General features: G+C 34.3%; 1 protein-coding gene across 6 annotated transcripts in view; it reads right to left on the bottom strand.

Annotated features, from left to right (window-relative positions):
• The window catches only part of Alk (Anaplastic lymphoma kinase), a 44,299-nt gene extending 26,069 nt beyond the window's left edge, over positions 1–18,230 (bottom strand). For 3 of the 6 annotated variants that reach the window (XR_011177594.1, XR_011177595.1, XM_069137660.1), the window contains exons 1-11: positions 17,602–18,229; positions 9,595–10,226; positions 9,329–9,524; positions 8,364–8,491; positions 5,492–5,623; positions 4,815–4,970; positions 4,574–4,704; positions 2,129–2,295; positions 1,174–1,268; positions 634–729; positions 156–357 (exon numbers count right to left, since the gene is read on the bottom strand). Coding sequence is in view for 4 of the 6 variants with exons in the window: in XM_069137660.1 (XP_068993761.1) it covers positions 156–357; positions 634–729; positions 1,174–1,268; positions 2,129–2,295; positions 4,574–4,704; positions 4,815–4,970; positions 5,492–5,623; positions 8,364–8,491; positions 9,329–9,524; positions 9,595–9,952 (1,661 nt within the window). In the remaining 2 variants the exon portion in view is untranslated. Of the gene's footprint in view, positions 1–155; positions 358–633; positions 730–1,173; positions 1,269–2,128; positions 2,296–4,573; positions 4,705–4,814; positions 4,971–5,491; positions 5,624–8,363; positions 8,492–9,328; positions 9,525–9,594; positions 10,227–17,601 lie in introns of all 6 variants that reach the window. The other 3 variants (XM_069137661.1, XM_069137663.1, XM_069137662.1) reach the window with 2 other exon arrangements.
• Between the last annotated feature and the right edge of the window lie 1,006 nt (positions 18,231–19,236).

Here is a 19,236-nt window from a genome sequence, read left to right as displayed (position 1 = left end):
GTAACAGACGAAACCAGCGCTACGAGCGGCGCTATTGGAACGACGAATTTCCGACCAGAATGTGGCTCACTTTTCGTGACGCGGAGATACGTGTCCTCCCTAATACTACTTCCTGGAAACAACTTATTTTATCGTGTTATATTGATGCGAATTACGTGTAATATCCACCACGAGGTACGGTCCACCGTTGAATCCCCCTCATGTGAGATATCATTATTTTTTCACCCGCTACAATGGTGGTAGCTGACATTGTTGATGGGTAAAGTAATTCTAAATCAGTTCCCCGGTGTTCTGGAGCACACTGTTCTGGTGTTGGACCAAATCTACCGAGTGCCCCACAAGTTGTTACTCTGATAACTGAAGAATATTAATTTCGTCAATGGCTGTTTTGCATATAACAAATCACAGAAGATTTTCATTTAACAAATTATGTTATTTGATCTTAAGTATGGAATATAAAAATTGTCTCTCTTCGTGGCCCCCTGAGAAATTGGAAAAAAAATTTAACCTTGCCTCATTATTTTATTTTCATTTCCACTCTCTCGCAAGATCCTTACGGTAATAAGAATTGCTGTTTTGTTTTCCATTGAACATTCAGAGAAACACGCAATTAAAATAGTGAACGTAACTTACTTGTTTCATTGGCAAAATCCATGTGCTTTTCGGGTTCGGTGTCTGGTGGCACATAGGTGTAATAATTGAAATCTCCGGCATACTCTGGTGGAACTCCTGCGCAATAGATTTTCCGTTTGAAATACAGGATAAAAAATATATATGTATTATAGATTATAAAAAAATTGTTCAAAGTGATTTCAAGCTATTTCAAACTAATTTCAAGGATTTTCAAACAATGTCAAGGTGATTTTAAGCAGATTCAAAATTATTATACTAATACCTTCAAACTAATTCCAAGGAGTTTCAAACGATTACAAAGTCGTTTCTAACCAATTCATACGATTTTGGACCAAGTGTGATTAACAGTGGTTTGCAATTTCAACAAACTAATTTGGATTATACATAATGTAGCTGCGCGGGTGTTTTTTTTTTTATTTTTTTTTCTTTTAATAAAACTTATATCTGCGTATAATAAGCGAGATGCTGTCACTTTGCGATCAATATTGCTAAATCAGTTGAAAAGAAACACGCTTGAAATTGTGTATCAGCCAGACTCACCAACACCAAAACACTCGGGACTGAGTGAAAAATCATCGATAGCTACAGCGCCTTTTGAGCCGTACCCTCTGCTTGCCTCAAACCATAAAAAGTACCTGGAACATGTATTGGGTCATTTTGTACCAGTATACGAGAAGTAAATATTAATGTGTAAAAAGATTTTTCGTTACCCTTGTATTATACCGTTTCTTTATTAAATATTATTGAAACAGATTGACTAAAATTGAATAAATAGAAACATGAATCATTGATTATTGATATTATTTCTCATTCAAAATCGATCGGTTTCTTTACCTCACGTTATTACCTAAACCTTGAAAATTTTCTTGAAAAAAGTATAAAGCTACATTTTGTGAAAATTTATTCCAATTTTGGTACATCATTCTTTGCAAACATGCGGAGTGATAGCAGAAATGTTTCATAGGATATAATTATGGAAATGCACGCTAGGTTTTAATTTAATATGGTTTCAATTCAGCATTAAAAAAATCTTTTTTTCCCCGCTCAATCCAGTATTTCAAAGGAATTTCGGCAAATGGTTGATGAACTAAGCTATGTAGTCTCCAGGTTTGTATAAGTGCAGTATTGTAAGATCAAATAAGCGATTGTTTTCGTGTTCTAGATTAAATTATTCATGTTCAACGATATTCGCAAAAACATTAGAATCAGAAAAAAAATTACCAAAGCCAAATCATTTTGAACGCTCTAATTGTAAAACCTTTTCTCAAATCGTTGGTACCACAACTTGTGTTACGCGAATTTGCTCAGATCCAATTCTATTATATAAAAGTTGTGTTGTTTCATTTGTATTCACTACTTAGAGCATGTATAGTATATGCTCTAAGATTCACTATCATTGGTGCAAACAACATTTCTTGAAATTTTTTGAACGTTATTTTCCTCTTGTTTTGACTTTTATGCGACGCCAAGACCTACCTATCCTTCATAACTTTACCTGTGCTTGACCTCTGGGAGAGCTATGGCCTGATTGTTCCATACATCACTTCGGTCACCATATAACCACCAAAGTCTGTCAGATACGTTTTGATGCTGCTTTATTTGAACCAAGTACAACCCTAATCCACTACTCTGCTTTCCATATTGGTGGTAAAAAAATCGCACCTATAAATAGTATAAGAAAAACGTGAAAGGCATATCAATGGATATTTTCCAACAAGTAACGTGTCTTAAAATTAGAGAAAGTTGTAGTTATATGATATAGTTCAATAAGAGCAGTCATTAATTCTTTGAAGATGATAATAACCTGCTGCAAATCCAGATTCATAAGTCGTTGAAGTTTTTTTTGGTAGAGACCACACTCTTCAATAAATCAACCATCCGTCGTTACAAGTTTAGATATTTGAAATTTGTGGAAGGTCTCTACACCCACTTTCAGTTTAATAAACTGCGTATTTTGTTGCCCAATACAAAACCTATCAGGTTCTCGCATTTCAATAAATCCAGTCAAATATCTCGAAAACTAAAAGTGTGAGTGAAAAAAAGTGAAAGAATATGAGAGTGTCAGATTTTTCAAGGTCAGATAAAGGCCAACTTTATAAAGTATACTTTTTTCATCGGCATCAGAAAGGGCATCAAATTCTGCATCAAAAAATACATACAAACTTACCACCTAAACTCAACTGGTAATGATATACGAGCCGGTGAAGCTGCGCAGATTTTTTTCAAGTTTCCCTATTTTTATAGATTATTTAATTTTATCAATTTATTTTCGTAATTTTCCAAAGTTTAAATTTTCATACAATCAAAATTTTCTTATCGCTAACTATATTTAAAAGGATATTTGTTTATTTTATCTCAAACTTTGAAAATAAAATGTTATTCGTTAACTGTATTTACGATAACAAGTTAGATACGGTTACAAAACATTTATAAATTGAAAAAATTAAATAATCTAGGTAATTGAAGAAGAACCTTGAAATGAATGGTGATATTTAGAGAAAAAAAAATCAGACATTCTCATCTTTTTCCCTCTTTGAACCATACAAGTATTGTCTAAAACATTTTTCACTTACACATCTGGTTTTCGAGATATTTTATTCCATTAATTAAAATGAGACACCCTGTATATTTTAAACTTTCAGTTCAGGTGATTTCCAATTTTGTCTGCGATACTTTGCAAAATTTTTTTCCTGAAGCTAATTTCAAAATAAATGTTTTGTAAAAGGTTTTGCATTTCTGAACTTTACCAAGGTTGTAACATTTCAACCATTGACATTCTTCAAAAAAGCAGCAACAGCAGAAAACGTGTAAAAGGACCTAACTTTTCAGGATTGGTATATTGTGCACCTAGGGAGCGAAAACGTTACTCTCGTGGATCACACGATATTGTTTTTTACACATTAACGGAAGACCAGATTTCGGCTGCACAGAAAATTAATCGAATATCAGTAATCTGCCCGGGTAGAATAATGCTAATAACGATTATTCGTATATGTATGATAAACACGGAAACCGAAAAATAGGAGCGGAAAGAAATGAGACTTTATTCATGACATTTATCTGCCGTCACAGAGAAATGAAAAATGTAATTAGCTCAATTAAAAAAAAAAAAAAAACTGTCAAATCGCCCCGTTACATGTGTTACTTTGGATGGTGATTTCACCCCCCTAAAATGATTAATGGGAAATGAAAAAAAATACGTGTCGCTTAGTGTTTAGTCTACTATAACATATTAAAAAGAAATCAAATCGGAGAGATCGAACTGGGATGCCTTTCTTGTTACTCGTGAGCAATTCGGTTCGCGATTTATGATGTCCGATGGTACTGTTTTAAAGGCAATGTGACCGTACCGATAGTCACATCGGGAGAAAAGTCTAGGAGAAAAGACTTTCAGGGCGACAAGCTGGGAGGAAAGCCTTTCTGGGCGACAAAACTCGTATTTGCTTGGTGAATACAGGTAACGAAATCGGCCTTTCCGTTCATGTGTGAAAACAAATATATTGATCATCAAATCATCTGAGGTTAACGATGGTCAGTTTTTATTCAAAATACATTCCATTTGTGTAACGTTACATTGACAATTTTGTCCAATGGAAATTGTCGGATACCTACAATTAGATAACTGACGATAAGTTCACGACTTTGGATAAAACGTTACATAATTGGGATAATGCGTCAATAAAGAGAAAGAAAAATCAATGAAAATAACAAAAAGCCTAATTTTGGAAGAAGCTGCAAAGGTTGACGGTTTCATGAAGTAACATAAAGGATGGGACGTTTGTATCTGCAAAAGTTTCAACCATGTTGAAAGAACGTAGTTGGCACGTTCGGAAAAATTAGAAAAGAACATCCTTACAAATAAATAACCTTATAACATTACGCTCTTTCTTTCAGTAATTGGGTAAAAAAAAAAACCGGGGGTCAAATTGTTAATACGTACTTGGCAGGACTTATAGTAGGGATTATTTGCATCACTGCTGTAAGGAGGTGTTGGATTATACACTGGGCTTTCTAGCCTCGCTCGATCTCCATAATGCAAGCTTCCCGACATATTTACATATACGTAGTTCCCTGCCATTATAGTAAACGAGAATATCATTAATGTTTCATTGCGTATAGATGCTGCATACCCAGTTTACAGTTACTGGGTGGTACCTTATTATTTCTGTGTTTGAACTTACCAGATGTGTTGCGGTAAGTGTGATCATAGCTGGGCCCGATTCTTTCAGTTGGGATTGGTCCTCTATGACGTGTCCAATTCAGAGGAAGGGAAGGATCATTTCTCCATCCGCACCAACCGTCTTCAAAATTACACTTTCCATTCTCCGGGACTTTGTCTGTTGCAGGGCAAAATAAATAGAGAGTTTTATCAGAAAGTTAAATGCAACATTGATAGGTACAGTAACTTATATTGGTGCTGACACGTTCGATATCCTTAAAAATTTTACGATCCACGGTGTTGAATGAGCACCGCTTGCACTACCGGCCACGTGCCTGCGCCTCAGACCGAGCAGCATACAAAAAAGAGTCTGCGGCGCGGTAGTATATATACATATATCAGTGGCGGTGCGCGACCGGCAGTACAAACGGTGCTCATCCAATACCGTGGGTCGTAAAATTTCTAGCCATATCAAACGTGTCAGAATGAATCTAAGTGCCTGTACATTATATACATTTTATTAGGCACAGTGTAATTGCATTTGTGTATTGTTCCAAGAGAAAATATATTCTGAATTGTCTATGATAAATATTTGTAGGGCTGAATGAAAAAATGTTGTTGATTTGCTACGTTAAAATGTGCGATTTCTATTCAAAAATATTTCATTTCGTAATTTCGAATTATGTTGATCAAACTCACCACATTCTAGCATCTCGTCTTCGCCATATGCACAGTCCGCGGTCAGGTCACAGATGCGAGTTTTATTTAAACATGAGCCGTTACTACACCGGAACATATCATCCGTACAAGTTACACCAAGTGGTGGTGATTCTGAATCAAATAGAAGCAAGAATTTGATTCAACTATGATTACAACTATGAACTATGAAGATTGCAACTTCACAGTGTCCAAACATGCAGCATAACCATGTAAAAATGTTGCAAGTTTCAACTTTTAATAATATTCCTAATTAAGTCTTATGACCGTGAAACGTGATGTTCCTGATATGTGGATGGACAAATAAGTGCTGTGTGCGTCTCGTCAAGTTCTAAATACTTTTGTCTCAACTGAGGAGTTATTACGGTGTTCGTTATTTTGCTCGTTTTAGATTTTTTTAGATTTACCCCTAAAAATATATACGTATTATAGTGCAAAAAATCCCCTGTACATAAAAAAATTGTCGGATAATATCAACACGTGCCAGTGGGTGATTAAAATTTCAAATTTAAAATACATTGAAAAATTCGATCTTTTTCAATTATTTTTTTCAGACTAAAATGGACTGAACAGATAAACTTGATGCTCCAGAACAATGATTATACTTCCAACTGAACGTCGGAGCAAAAAACTTTGGAATAAGTACACATATTCCGTAGATAACGGCATCCAATTAAACCGTAAAAATTATGGTTTTGTGAAGTATAAGAGTTTTGAGAATCGATGAATTTTTATTTGTTCTTTTTTCCTTTGATCAGTTGCAAGTATAAACATTGTTCTCAAACATCAAATTGATTTTACCAGTTCACTTTACTTTCATTAAAAATCAAAAAAATTAAAAAACATCGAATATTTCAATGTATTTTACATTTAAAATTTGAATTACCCAGCAGCACCTATTAATATTTTCCAAAAAATGTATTATTCACAGGGATTTTTTTTTCCTATAATGTGAAGATATTTTTTAGGGGAAATCAAAAAATTTCCAAATTGACCAAAATAACGGACACCCTAGAAGTTCTTCGAAAACTTTTGTGTTTCCTTGTAACCTCTTGTAATCCATTATATTTATAATGTTCTCTTTGAAATTATTTGTAATGTTTTATATTTTTTTGTAACATTTTGTAATGACTTTTTATTCCAAGCTTTATCTTTATAATTCTTGAATTGCTGCAGGTAACCTTCGTAATCATGTGTAATCCTTGTAATCCTTTACATTCTTTGAAAATTCTGTAACCATCGTGATTTCGTTGTAATCTAGCTAATAATCTTAGCAGTCTTCTTGTAATCTCTATAACTTCTGTTACAAACTCATGATCTGTATAATCGTCAATAGTATATCATTTGACACTGTACATCATTTTTACATAGTGATTAAGCTCTTGGCCCCAACATTTTTTGCGTTGGCCATGAGCCGCCATTTGAATAATTGCCAACATTATATGACAAAAGTGTTACCTGCCTTGCAGAAAATTAGTACTGCACTACTATAGCACTAGAATACTGGATTTCTTATTTAACAAGCCATTTATATTCACTTTGGATTTCAAAATCATTAAGTTGAGTAAGGAAGAGGTGGGCAAAACAGAACTCTGTACAATCAACTGCGATTTCAAAAAATGTCGACAACGTTTAAAATATAGTTTTAGGCCAACGACACAAAAATTGCACTATCGAAATTGGTTTAACGTTATTCCTGCCTTAAGGTCATCTAGTACTCCTACTTTTACCGAGCGAACAATCTCACCCTTTTTCTTCGTATATTAACTAAAGAAACGAACGGAAAAGGTTTAAATTTCGGCGGTGCATGCATTCGTTTGTTTATTTACTATAGGAAGAAAAATGGTGAGTTTGCTTGGTCGGTAAAGGTAGGAATACTACATGACCTTAAGGGATCGTCTCAGTGTGAAATTTTCAAAAAATTGTTTTTTTTTTTTTTGCATTATCGTATAGTATACACTGTTCTAAACATTCTCTCAAATTTTTAAATCGAAATTCAAATTATTACGGTCGCTACAGCGTTTCTTGTAGAAAGGGAACGGTTTTTCTACCTGCGCGTGTACTAAGGTGCTTAGGTTCTATAACCTTGCAGAATAAACTGTCCAAGCATTTCAGTTCGTTTTTGACATCCACCACGGATAGACGTACGAGAGAAACCCCCAAGAAAAAAATCAAGACCTGGCATCGCCGATTGATCGTAAGTAAACGATTTATATAAACTTTTCCAACTTCAATCTTTAAACGCGTTTTTCTCAGAATGGTGTTTGTCAAAACGGTTTCCACTCTCAAAGGAAGAGTTTTAAAGATATCTAGTTCCAATTTCAGGAGAATATTTTAAACGTCATTCTTTATCGCGCTATGGAAGCTTTTTTTTTTTTTTTGAAAACTTCCTATTTTTTTTACGAAAAACTATCGAAAAAAAGGGCCACATTCGACACTTTTTGTTCAAACCGCCGCCATTTTGTCAAATTTGAAAAAAAAATAAAACCCTCCATAGCGCGATAGCGACTTTCCTACAGATCAATAATCTTTTTGAAATTTTTTTTTCAGATCAAAATTGCGGCCGTCATCGTGGAAACCGTGCAGCACCTTTTTTTTTCACGTGAAATTACAACAATTTATACAACAATGATGCACTCAATAAATAAACTTTAAAAAAATCATTTTGTATTCTTCATAAACGTATTTATTTATGAAAAAAAACCGGACCGATTAGTTTATGTGAACATTAAAAAAAAAATTCGCGAAAATAAGTGATTTTTCGGAGTGTCACACTGAGACGATCCCTTAAGGGGCCCATTTTACCCACGTCTTCTTTATCTGCTTCTCACTCTATTTTCACACGTGGACCCACCTGGAAAGCATTCGGAAAGCTGAATATTATCAACAGCGATACTGGAATTTGGGGATGGCGTTGTCATTTCCAATACGACTCGATATGGCTGAGTAATAATACCCAAATTGAAACGAGTCTTTTCCCATCTGTTAAAATACAAATTTTCTTCAATTTTTATTGAACAAATATTGTTATGGCATAAAAACGATTGATTTTATTCTGGCAAACTAGTCTCAAAACTCATTCTATGATAATATTACAGTTTTTCTATTCGCCTTACAATAAGGCTTAAATTTTCAGATGCTATAAACAGAATGTTGTAGAAAATTTGTGGAAATCTGATCAGCGAGCAGAATAAGCCCAAAGTATTAGAATTGGATCAAAAACACCGCAGTTTAATTTTTTTTGAAAGTTCAAATTGTAAAACTTTTGCTGAAATTATTGATGTCTCAGCTTGTGTTACTCAATATTTTCTTACATCAAGTCCTATTAAATAACAGAAACATTGTATCATTCGTGTTCACCATCATATGCACAAATAACGCTACTGAAAAATTTCCAACTTTTTTCTGTTCCTAACTTTTAATTCCTCCTTAAAAAATCTTATGAACTTGTCTTGCGAGATGAAAACATATTTTTAAAGTAATGAAGTTTGACTCGTTTTGGTAATTAATCACTTTTAAGATAGTTCCTCCCAAAATTCGTTTTCTTGCAATCGCTCTAAAAAAAAAATATATATATATATATATATACTTTTGTTACAATGTTTTACGTGAACTGACAAAATCCAACTTAGCTTGGCCGTGCCAAAATCACCAGATATTAATTGTAAAAATTTCAACTCCGAACACGTGATTTCTTATCTAGCCAGCCTCCAGCGACATCCTATAGGATCTACGTTTCCATGGGAAGTACCACCTTATAAGCGTAATCCAAAAGTGATGTAAATATTTTCGAAAAAAGAAATCTTCATCTTCACTTACTGGGCAAGATTATTTCCAGATCGTTCAACAGAGACGACGCTTGTATGATTACTTGTTTCTATAACGAGACTTATGATACCATTGAGCATTTGTACTTGATGCAACGCCAACTCAAGAAGGCACTTACTTCCGGTTCTTGGAATCAACTTAGACCAAATATGGCCCTTTCCCTGTCCTCTTAGCCACAAAAAATGTCCTGTTATGAAGAAAATAATTATAGTCATAATCAATACCAAATAAAAAACAGCAATAAGAATAGCTATTACCATTTGGCAGTTTGCTAGCGTCTGCTTCGAGCCCGAACGAAGATGTTTCGGAGGCCGAAACTTTGCGGAATCCATTCGTCATGTTCCACGACCAATCGCAGGTGTCCTCAAAATCACAGTGACCCAAAAAGGGCGGTGGGGCCGCATTGAGAAGGGTCTGGAGTTCTCTAATTCCTCCTGAAAGTCTTGGAGTACCCTCGACATGAGTGCAGTAGGATAAGGTGAAGAGAAAAAAAAAACTGAGCAATACTGGGAGAGGAGCATCGCTGATTGGCCTTGTCCTTCTGTCACGACAGTTTTTTAAAACGGTCCTTAACGAATTGGTTTGATAAATCAAATCCGTCCGCGCGTTGCACATTACTTCTATTTTTGATTATTCAAGATATTTAGTCAGACCCATTTTACGATATCGGCTTTTTTCCAATGCTTGGTCACTTTAAGAAGACTAGGTTTCCATTTACTTGTTTATGTTATTCTTATGTAATTTCTTGCCCACCACTTCACCTCAACTTTTAAATAACTTATTACGAAATTCAAAGTGACATTGAAACATTCACAATAGTTTTCATTTATATCAATAATTAATTAACTTTTTCTCACTGCAGTTGCTCATACCCAGCTGCTGAAGGATTCTGCAACAAAAATAAAACAAGTGGTTAAAATGAGTGACCTTATTTTTAATGTTTTAAATTTTTCGAATCAATTGACCTATAAATTCCGAAATTTATGCAGTTTTTAATTGAGGAACGTTGCGCCGATTCAGACAAAAATGATAAAAATCCGTTGATCCACTCTCGAGATATTATTATTTATTTATTTTTTCTAGACGTTGGTATCGAGTAACTCAAAAACCACTGAACCAATCATATCCTTCTAAGTGTTAGTTTGAGAAAAGCCTGTTCGATTGAGACTGAATCATCCAAATTTGTTCATTCGGGTGAGAATTACCATTTTGTTCAAAAAAATGTTCGTTTACGCAACAAATTTTATATTCATAATTCCGGAAAAACTACTGGACCGATTGTAATGAAATTTGGGTGTAACATCGAGTGCTTGAAGAAAATTGTCCACGTAACTTTTCTCTGGATCATTTTTTTTTCTACCTGGATATCTGTTTGTGACAGCTTATAACGTTACTTGCAAAAAAAAAAAAAAAAAAATGGGTGCGTGTACTTATGTACGCGCGTGAGAAGTTATACTTCTTTGGCATCATTAAAAAACAATAAAACAAATAACGGATGTCTTACATTATATTTAAATAATCTATTAAATTTTTGTCACGAACTTTTTATTAAATGTTCTATTAAATTTATTTCTTTATTTTGTAAATATTAAAAAACCAATAATAAATATTCAACATTGATAATTTAATAATATTTAGTATTAATTATATTAAGTAATGATATTTTAATTTATATCAATAAATAATACATACGGATAACTAACCTCAATTATATTGGAGCACTTGAAAAAGTATTTTAGCACAATTTTTTCACTAATATTCACAAATAGTAAATAATATTAATCCAAATATTCAATTTAAATCACTACTGAATATATTTTATTGCCACATATATAATTCGCACTTGTATGAAAATAAAACACGTGTTGTGACTGTAAAAACTAAAACCATGTGGATAAATATTTAGCTTTTTTTCGAGACTTAATGAATTCGGTTGAGTGGGCAACTTTATCCTGTTAATTTTGTGTTACAGTGATGCGCGCGCATGAATTCGGTTGAGTGGGCAACTTCATCCTGTTAATTTTGTGTTACAATTTTGTGTTACAGTGATGCGCGCGCATCCTGAAATTTCACTCTCATCAGTTTTTCATAACGCGCCTAAAGAAGTATAACTTCAAAAAAATCGCTTAAAGCTATTACAAATACACATCGAAAGAAAATAGTTCATTAATTTGCTCCAAACTTTGTTCGAAAAGAAAAATAAAGAATAATGTAAAGTAGCTTTATGGTATCATATTATAAAGTGATGCGCTAGACATTTTTTTCTAAAACATCTCTCTACGATTACTAGTCTGAAGTTTTTGTTAAAAATAAATAAAAACCACCTTTGTCGCTCACCTGCGGTTCTTATAATACAAGTGTATAGAAAAGAGATTTTAAATCCTATTACTACTGTGGCTGTAATGTTTTGACCACAAGCAGAAAGTTTAAGTTTTGCTGCAATATTTTTGCGTTGTTATGATTGCTCGTAAAAAACGACGATATTTCTGTGATATTCCGATTGTATGTGGTACAAATCATGATATCGATATATTGTGCACTACACTAGAAACGCATGGGTCGAAGCTTACATTTTCATGACCATTCCTTATTAGACGAAAGATTTCTTTCTTATTATAAGAGCTCTAGTAATAATAGTCACGTTCACGACGGAAAAGGAAATTCTCCGCACCTACTTCTTTTTATTACTAAGAACTCGAGTAGTAGGTTTTTATTTCGCCAAAGTGAATGACACAAATGGCAAAAATATTTCAAGTGTCAAAAATGACCATCAAGTAAGAAATTAATCACATTAGCAAAAAAATTCGAAACTTTCAATGAAATGGCAAGAGTGAAAACACCTATAAATTATATCAGGAAAAATGAAGTACAAAACGCTATGAAATCAGAATATTCTGCCAAGCAGAATACATCCTTTTACATCCTGCCTTGTTTTTTTGTTACGAAGTTATATTGAGCATTTGTATTCAATACAAGTAGTTGGGATTGGTGAGAAAATAATTACGACTAGCGAAAACTCCGGTATCTCAAGTGGATGAACAGAAAGTTACTCGTGTATGGTCGCCACAACTCGAGAAACATTTCACAAACGGTGTTAAAATCATACAAGTCAGTGTCAGAGCACAAAAGATCAATTAATAGACAAGTGTCATGAAGGAATTACAAGATCCAAAGGATAACATAGAAATCTGTTCTGACCAAAATTTCAACTACGAAACTAATGATTAGATAATGTTATCCGCTATTCAAAGTTTTTAACTTTTACCATCAGACGGCAGACTGTTACAAAAACTTCCGATATGAATGTGATTTTTGAAGGTTGATCATTGTCTATGGCTGTACACATGCTGACTATACGCATCTTTAGTACTAAACAAAACGATCTTCAACAAGCTTACTTAATTCATGCTATGCGTTAATCCAAGGCTTAACCTCTGTGCAAAAATAGCGTAGAACCGATTACGATTACAAAGATTACAAGTTGTTTACACACGTTGCAGAAATCACAAAGAAATTGTAAAGATAGCAGTAGAATGACACAAATTTTCAAAATGATCACAAAGATTGCACAGTTTACAAAATGATTACGAAGATTATATGGATTACAAAAGTCACAAGTGATTACGATGATTTTAAGATAGCATTTCTGTTCAGTCTCACCACGTCCTTAGAATGCAAAATCAATAGGCGGCAAAATTTCGACGCCAAATATCTGTGTTTAAAATTTCAAGTCGATTGGTATACGCGGTCGATCAGAATTGTGCGGCCCAGGCACTCTGGCGTGGAGAATAAGAAAAATGTTTATTTACAATATTTGACAGCTAATAAACACGGAACTAGATGACCGATTTCGATCAGGTTTTAACACTGAGGTCATATAACGCCTACTTATACACGGTAAGATAGGGAAGTAGTTCAGCCGGGTAAATAATTCACGCCTAGTTTTCGCCTGCAAGGTAACTTGGAATCATGAATCTAAATATGAGCGCTGTGTGTGTTTCAGATTAAATGTAAAATTGCTGAAATTTCATCATCATTCAAACGTTACTATTTTTTTATGTTCCGAACTTTACTATTATGTATGATGATATTTTTTCCTTGACTTGGTAATAGTTTGTGATAGTTTTAAATGACTCGTGAAGTAAAAGGGCTATGTTTGCGAGTCACCATCGTGTAGGTTTATATTGATTTTGGGGAAAATAATCTTGTTTCAACAAATAAATTATTTGTATCAACAAATGAAAGAGAACAATGATATTCATCACGCTCATTTCAGTTACACTTCAAACGTCGTCGTTCATGTTAACGAGTTAAAAATTTGACATGATGTACCTGCTTTTTTTTTACGTGGCAAAAGTTAGGAAAAGAAAAAAATATATTCATCAAATCTCCAGCAGTGTCATTTGACAAGATCCGTACTGTATAATAGAGATATTTTTGGACAAATTCAAATAACACAAGCTAAGGTACCAACAATTTGAGGCAAGATTTTATGATTCTAACGATCAGAACGATCAAACTCTTGTACCTTTTATACGATTATAATGTTTTTGGATTTATTTCGTTCAACATGCATAGGGATCTCTAAATATCGTCTGAGATAAAATTTTCAAGTACCTATTTTCAGAATAAATAAAACCTTTTTTGTGTGGGATCGATAGAACAATTGTTTGTCAATAATTACGTTTTTTTTGGATGTTTTTTAGTCAATTTGGTCAGCGAGGACAATGAGCTCATCACAACTAAAACTGGATCAAAAGCATCAGAGTTTGAGCATTTTTAACGTTTTATTAGTAGAACCTTTTCTTATCGTTAAACTGCTTATGTCAACCATTATTTCTCGAATTCGTTCAGATTTATTTTTATTACATAGTCAGGATATAGTTTCATCCGTGTTCACCATAATTAGCAAATAACACCGCTTCAATCGATAGAAATAGCGGTTGAACGGTTGACGATTTTTCAACGGTTTTCTTCTCAATTACTATCTTTTTTCTGTGAGACATTAAATTTAAAATGAAAATCATCATATGTTGTCATCGCATACTGTAAACTCAATCCAGCAGAATACTTTTTACTGATCATACTTTGTGTACACAACTGAAGAAATTATCCCCAATAAAATATTCAAACTTATTCCCGAAAAATCCCAGAGAGTGCTTAGAAAATTTATAGGAAATTTCTTACATCAGAGATTCCATCTTACAGGACTTCCAATCGAAACATTAACCCTTTTCGGCACAGCATCTCATATATGAGATACCTTTTTTGAATCGGTTATTCAAGATTTATATTCAATTTTTGAGATACCGCTGTTATTTTTTATTTTTTTTTTATTTTTTTGCGTAATTGGACTTCTAAAATGTCAACGTTGATGTTTTAAGAGAAATTATGATGATTCCGCGAATATAGTGAGCTCTATGAGTAATCAAAGTGTTGAAATACCTGTTTTTACAGAATTAATGTAATTGTGGGAAAGTTCTGGGGACTAGAAAAGTGGAACTCGGTAATCCTGGGGTTTTGGGGTCGCTAAAAACGAATGAATCGTTAGAATTTCAAAACTCAAATCGGCGGATCCAACATGATGGACTGAAAACATAAAAATTGATCCTATTCGCTCATATTGGATTCGCCGTTTTGAATTTTGAAAATTTCTCAAATCTAGCACCATTATGAAATCAGCGACCTCGAGAACTCTTATATACCCAGTTTCAAGGAATTTGACTGCAAGGAGAAATGTATGCTTCAAAGAGTTAAACTCCATATGGGGGAATTTTTCTCCCATGTGTGGAACCCTTGACGGAACCATTTGGAATTCCCAACTTAAAATATCGATATTTAGAGAGGACCTTATATCAAATTCCAATGTTTCTCTCCGTTGGTTCCCGGAAACATTTTTGCGGATAAGATTTTTCACAAAAGCATGGTAAATTCATCTCAAATTACGATCTTCGATTTAAGCGACAGTCCTCACCATCTCGCATTTATTGATCGGTTTGCCGCGTGGACGAAGATAGTGGGGGATGCTTCTGGTCTCCGCGACCAGGCCCGTAGTATGGAATATGTATATCTATATATGTGCAAGCCGGTGCGCAGATACAGCATGAGCGGCGGGTACGCAACCTCGATTTAACAAGGTGCGATGCGGAGCCGGTCCCGCCACTCCCGGGAAAAAATATTTTATATCTACGTAGATCTAACGCGCAAGATGTACGCAGATATAAATTTTTAGATAGATCTACGTGCAGCTAATTAGATTTCCCCAGATGCAATGAAATCTGCGTTAGTGCAATTTAATGTTGATCGATGTAGTTTTACACTTAACTACACGGGGATATAAATTATTCATATATAATTATACCTACTTAAATTGGTGACAATATGGGGGAATTGAAAAGTAAAACATACGTCGACGCCGTGAGGTATCGACCCCATACCCTACGTAATATTAAACTTGCACTCCAGCATCTGAGCTACGGTGCTCCATCAATAATGTATCATGTTTAGCATATAGATTGTATAACTAGCTCTCAGACGTATTTCAATAGCACCATATTTCATCTTCCATTTTGAATGCTTTCCAAATTTAAAATTCAGAACCGTAATCAGTGATTTCAAGAATCCGCGATTTTCAAATTTTGAGACAATCGGAGGTAATGAAAAATTTTATTGACCTATTGGATAAATGCCTAAATTGCTTGGTCGTATCATATTGCTTCGCCGGTATAATAAGTGATGGACAAATTTCATTCGCATGTTTCTTAGTAGACTCAGTTTTCATGTACATCACTGCTGTGAGCTTACTATGCGTCAATCACGGAACACCCTATATATATCGGGGATGTCTTTTGCGTGGTGCGGCTACCGGAAGTCCAGCGAACACAATTGACGTCAAATATAGATATAATATACGTATATGACATTTTGCATGCTACGGTATACTTTTAAACATGTATTCAAGGATGATATTTCTAATTTTAGATTAAGATGTTGTATTATTGTAGTGTTTATGACTGATCGTATACGACAACGGAATGTATTGCTTATTATGAAATATCTATCCTATCCTTAAAAATATATTGTAAGAACAAATGAATTTCTTTCTGCATTTAATTAATTGGAATATTTCTCTTGAATCTGTGCCAATATTGACTTGAATATATAACATGTGTCGAACAATTAACAGCACCGTAATTTGAATTATAAATAATGCATATAATTCAGCAACACGTTACCGGGGACACAAAAATATTGTATACCTCTGTATGAAATTCGACTTATTATAGTATATATCTTTTCACATCGTTCTTGACTTAATGCAATTGACGTTTGCACTGTTTCGGATCAATTACGCAGCAATTAAATCACAACACTCAGAGAGCTGTTACAAATGAATGTATAAAAGGGGTTACTCTTATATTGTAATGTAGGTTGAATTCTAGGTTATATGATCGAAATGTTATCACTGAAAAATATGGAGAAATTCAATTTTGGAGAAAAAACCTGTTTAATGCAAAGAAATATTACAATTGCGACGTATCATATGATAAGGATTGGACGATAGATAAACTCCTTCGACAATATGTACGGTGTCTACGACCCTAAAAAAAATTTTCACGTATTAAATCATAAAATGTTCTGAAAGAATTCGATGGTCAATTTTGTATAGTTTTTAAGCAACTATACAGCAAAGTGTATGATTTTTGATCTAGTATATTTGATGATTCTTGTTTTTTTAATTTATCATGCGATTTCTTGCATATTTTATAGAATTTACAAAAAGTTAAATTCTTTCAAAACATTTTATGATTTAACGCATGAACATTTTCAGTAGGGAACTATTTTATCACTGTCCTTATGCGCTGTGCCGTGCTGAATTACAATTAGATAGAAAGATGTTTCACCCAAATTCATAGTGTTACTTCAAGCAATTTCATAATTTTAATTGATTCCAAGACCCTTGTATCAGTTTATCATATTGTATCTTGCATCCGATGCACTTATCCCACATTGTATAAAGTATACTGTATGTTTCAAAAATCTTTCCAACATCCGTAACAACGTTTCAGTTAAAGTATTTCGAGAAGATTGAGGTATTTGAGGAATTTTGTTATGACTGCGAGGCCGTTGCAGTTGCCGTACGGTTTTGAAACATTTCAAGCACGTTTCATAAAATATTTTAACTAAAAAAGTCTGAAAATATTTTTAAAACAAGATTTCTTTGGCTCCTCTGTGGGATTACGTAGAAAGGTATACAATCCCACCTTCAAATGTGAGTGTAAACCATGAAGAATCCCCATAAAATGATGTTCATTTTCCCGTTGTATCACCATGGACGACAGTGGATGTTGATCGTAGGTAAAGCACAAACGTTATCCAATCTCAAGAGTTGAACGACGATATAATATGAAAGGACGTCGCACAGTATCACTCGGTGTTGAAAGCTGAGCACTTATTTAATAAACATCAGACGGCATCCGTACAAGCGTTATACAGACGTATAAAATCTAAACTTGAATCTCGCTTCCCGGTCAATTGGAAACGTTTAGCTGCACTGAGCACGAATGTCTTCAGAGACAAATGTGTTGTGGGATAAATTCGACTATGTGAAAAAGATAACGTAACGCGACGTCACTGACCTTCAGATTAAACCGTGATGTGATTTATCGCGAAATTGGGAAAGAATACTTTGATCGCAATTATCGGGTAAATGATGTTTTGCAACCTCGGTGGAATATATTATCGGGCCCACGCCCCAAGATACCGAACAGCGAGAAAGAGCGGACTAAACCAAGCTATACTCTCATGTCTCGCGTTTTCGTCGTACAAGATATTTGGGGAGCTTCCTAAACAGCAACGCGATCTGTTATTGGCGAAATTCAAGGACTCCGCCCCTCTAGACTACGGCTAGGGACTCGCGACTGCGCCCCTCTGGCTCTTAACAAGAAGGAAGGGGTTGCTGTCACGGTCCAAGCTCCAGCATCCAGGGATAAACGCACTCGATGTCTACGCGCCGTCGCAATCTCTGCATTATTACAAAAATTTCATTTAACCATCTTATGCTGCATGATCTGAATTACATTTGACTTCCACGAACCTTTGACGTTTTTAGATTGCGAGTCTGGATTGAAAAGTTTGTAAGCTTTATAGCCTAAATGTTTTGTTCCGCAATTTGCCTGTTAATACCTATTTGTTTATTTCACAAATTTTATTTTTACAAATCCAGATGTTCAAATTTGTTATCAAGATTCGTTTTATAATGCACACTTAACAGGTGAAAAACGATATAGTATCTTTATATTGTTTGGATTATTATTTGTAGTTCTGTGACGGTATAATGTAATTATATCCCGCGTCTTAGTAACGGTGTCGAAATAGGCTGAGACGCAGAGAAATAGAGAAATGAAGAGATGTTCTAATAATAAATGGGGAAATTCGTTACTGTCGAGTTCCAGAATCCATTCGAGGTGAAATTTTTTTTTTAAAAACTCGTTAGCATTTCGATATAAAAGCTGACTTGAGATGTATATACATATATACGGTGATCCAACCGGTCTATCTCGCAATACTGAACAGTTTAATTTTATTTGTGTGTACACCTATCTTATTTACTTATAACTTCAGTCGTAATTCGTCTGCGTATCTTATTTTGAGACCATATCTCTATGTTTGAGACAGCACGCGTACCTATTTGTGTCATATGAATCTAATCATTATCGCATAGACGGGTCCAGGAACTCCAACATCGCCGGCGTGATAGGGCCGCGGTCCTGTATACAGACTCGAAACTACCCCAATTTTACGGTGGTGCGAGAGAATGTTATTTTGAGGCTAATTTGGTAGTTCTATCAAGGGCCACGCAAATCGCCACAGTCACATAATATATTATGCAATTCACA

This window comes from Neodiprion pinetum, chromosome 7 (assembly GCF_021155775.2).
Source record: "Neodiprion pinetum isolate iyNeoPine1 chromosome 7, iyNeoPine1.2, whole genome shotgun sequence".
Lineage (NCBI taxonomy): Eukaryota > Metazoa > Arthropoda > Insecta > Hymenoptera > Diprionidae > Neodiprion > Neodiprion pinetum.
This window is presented reverse-complemented; position numbering and strand designations above follow the sequence as displayed.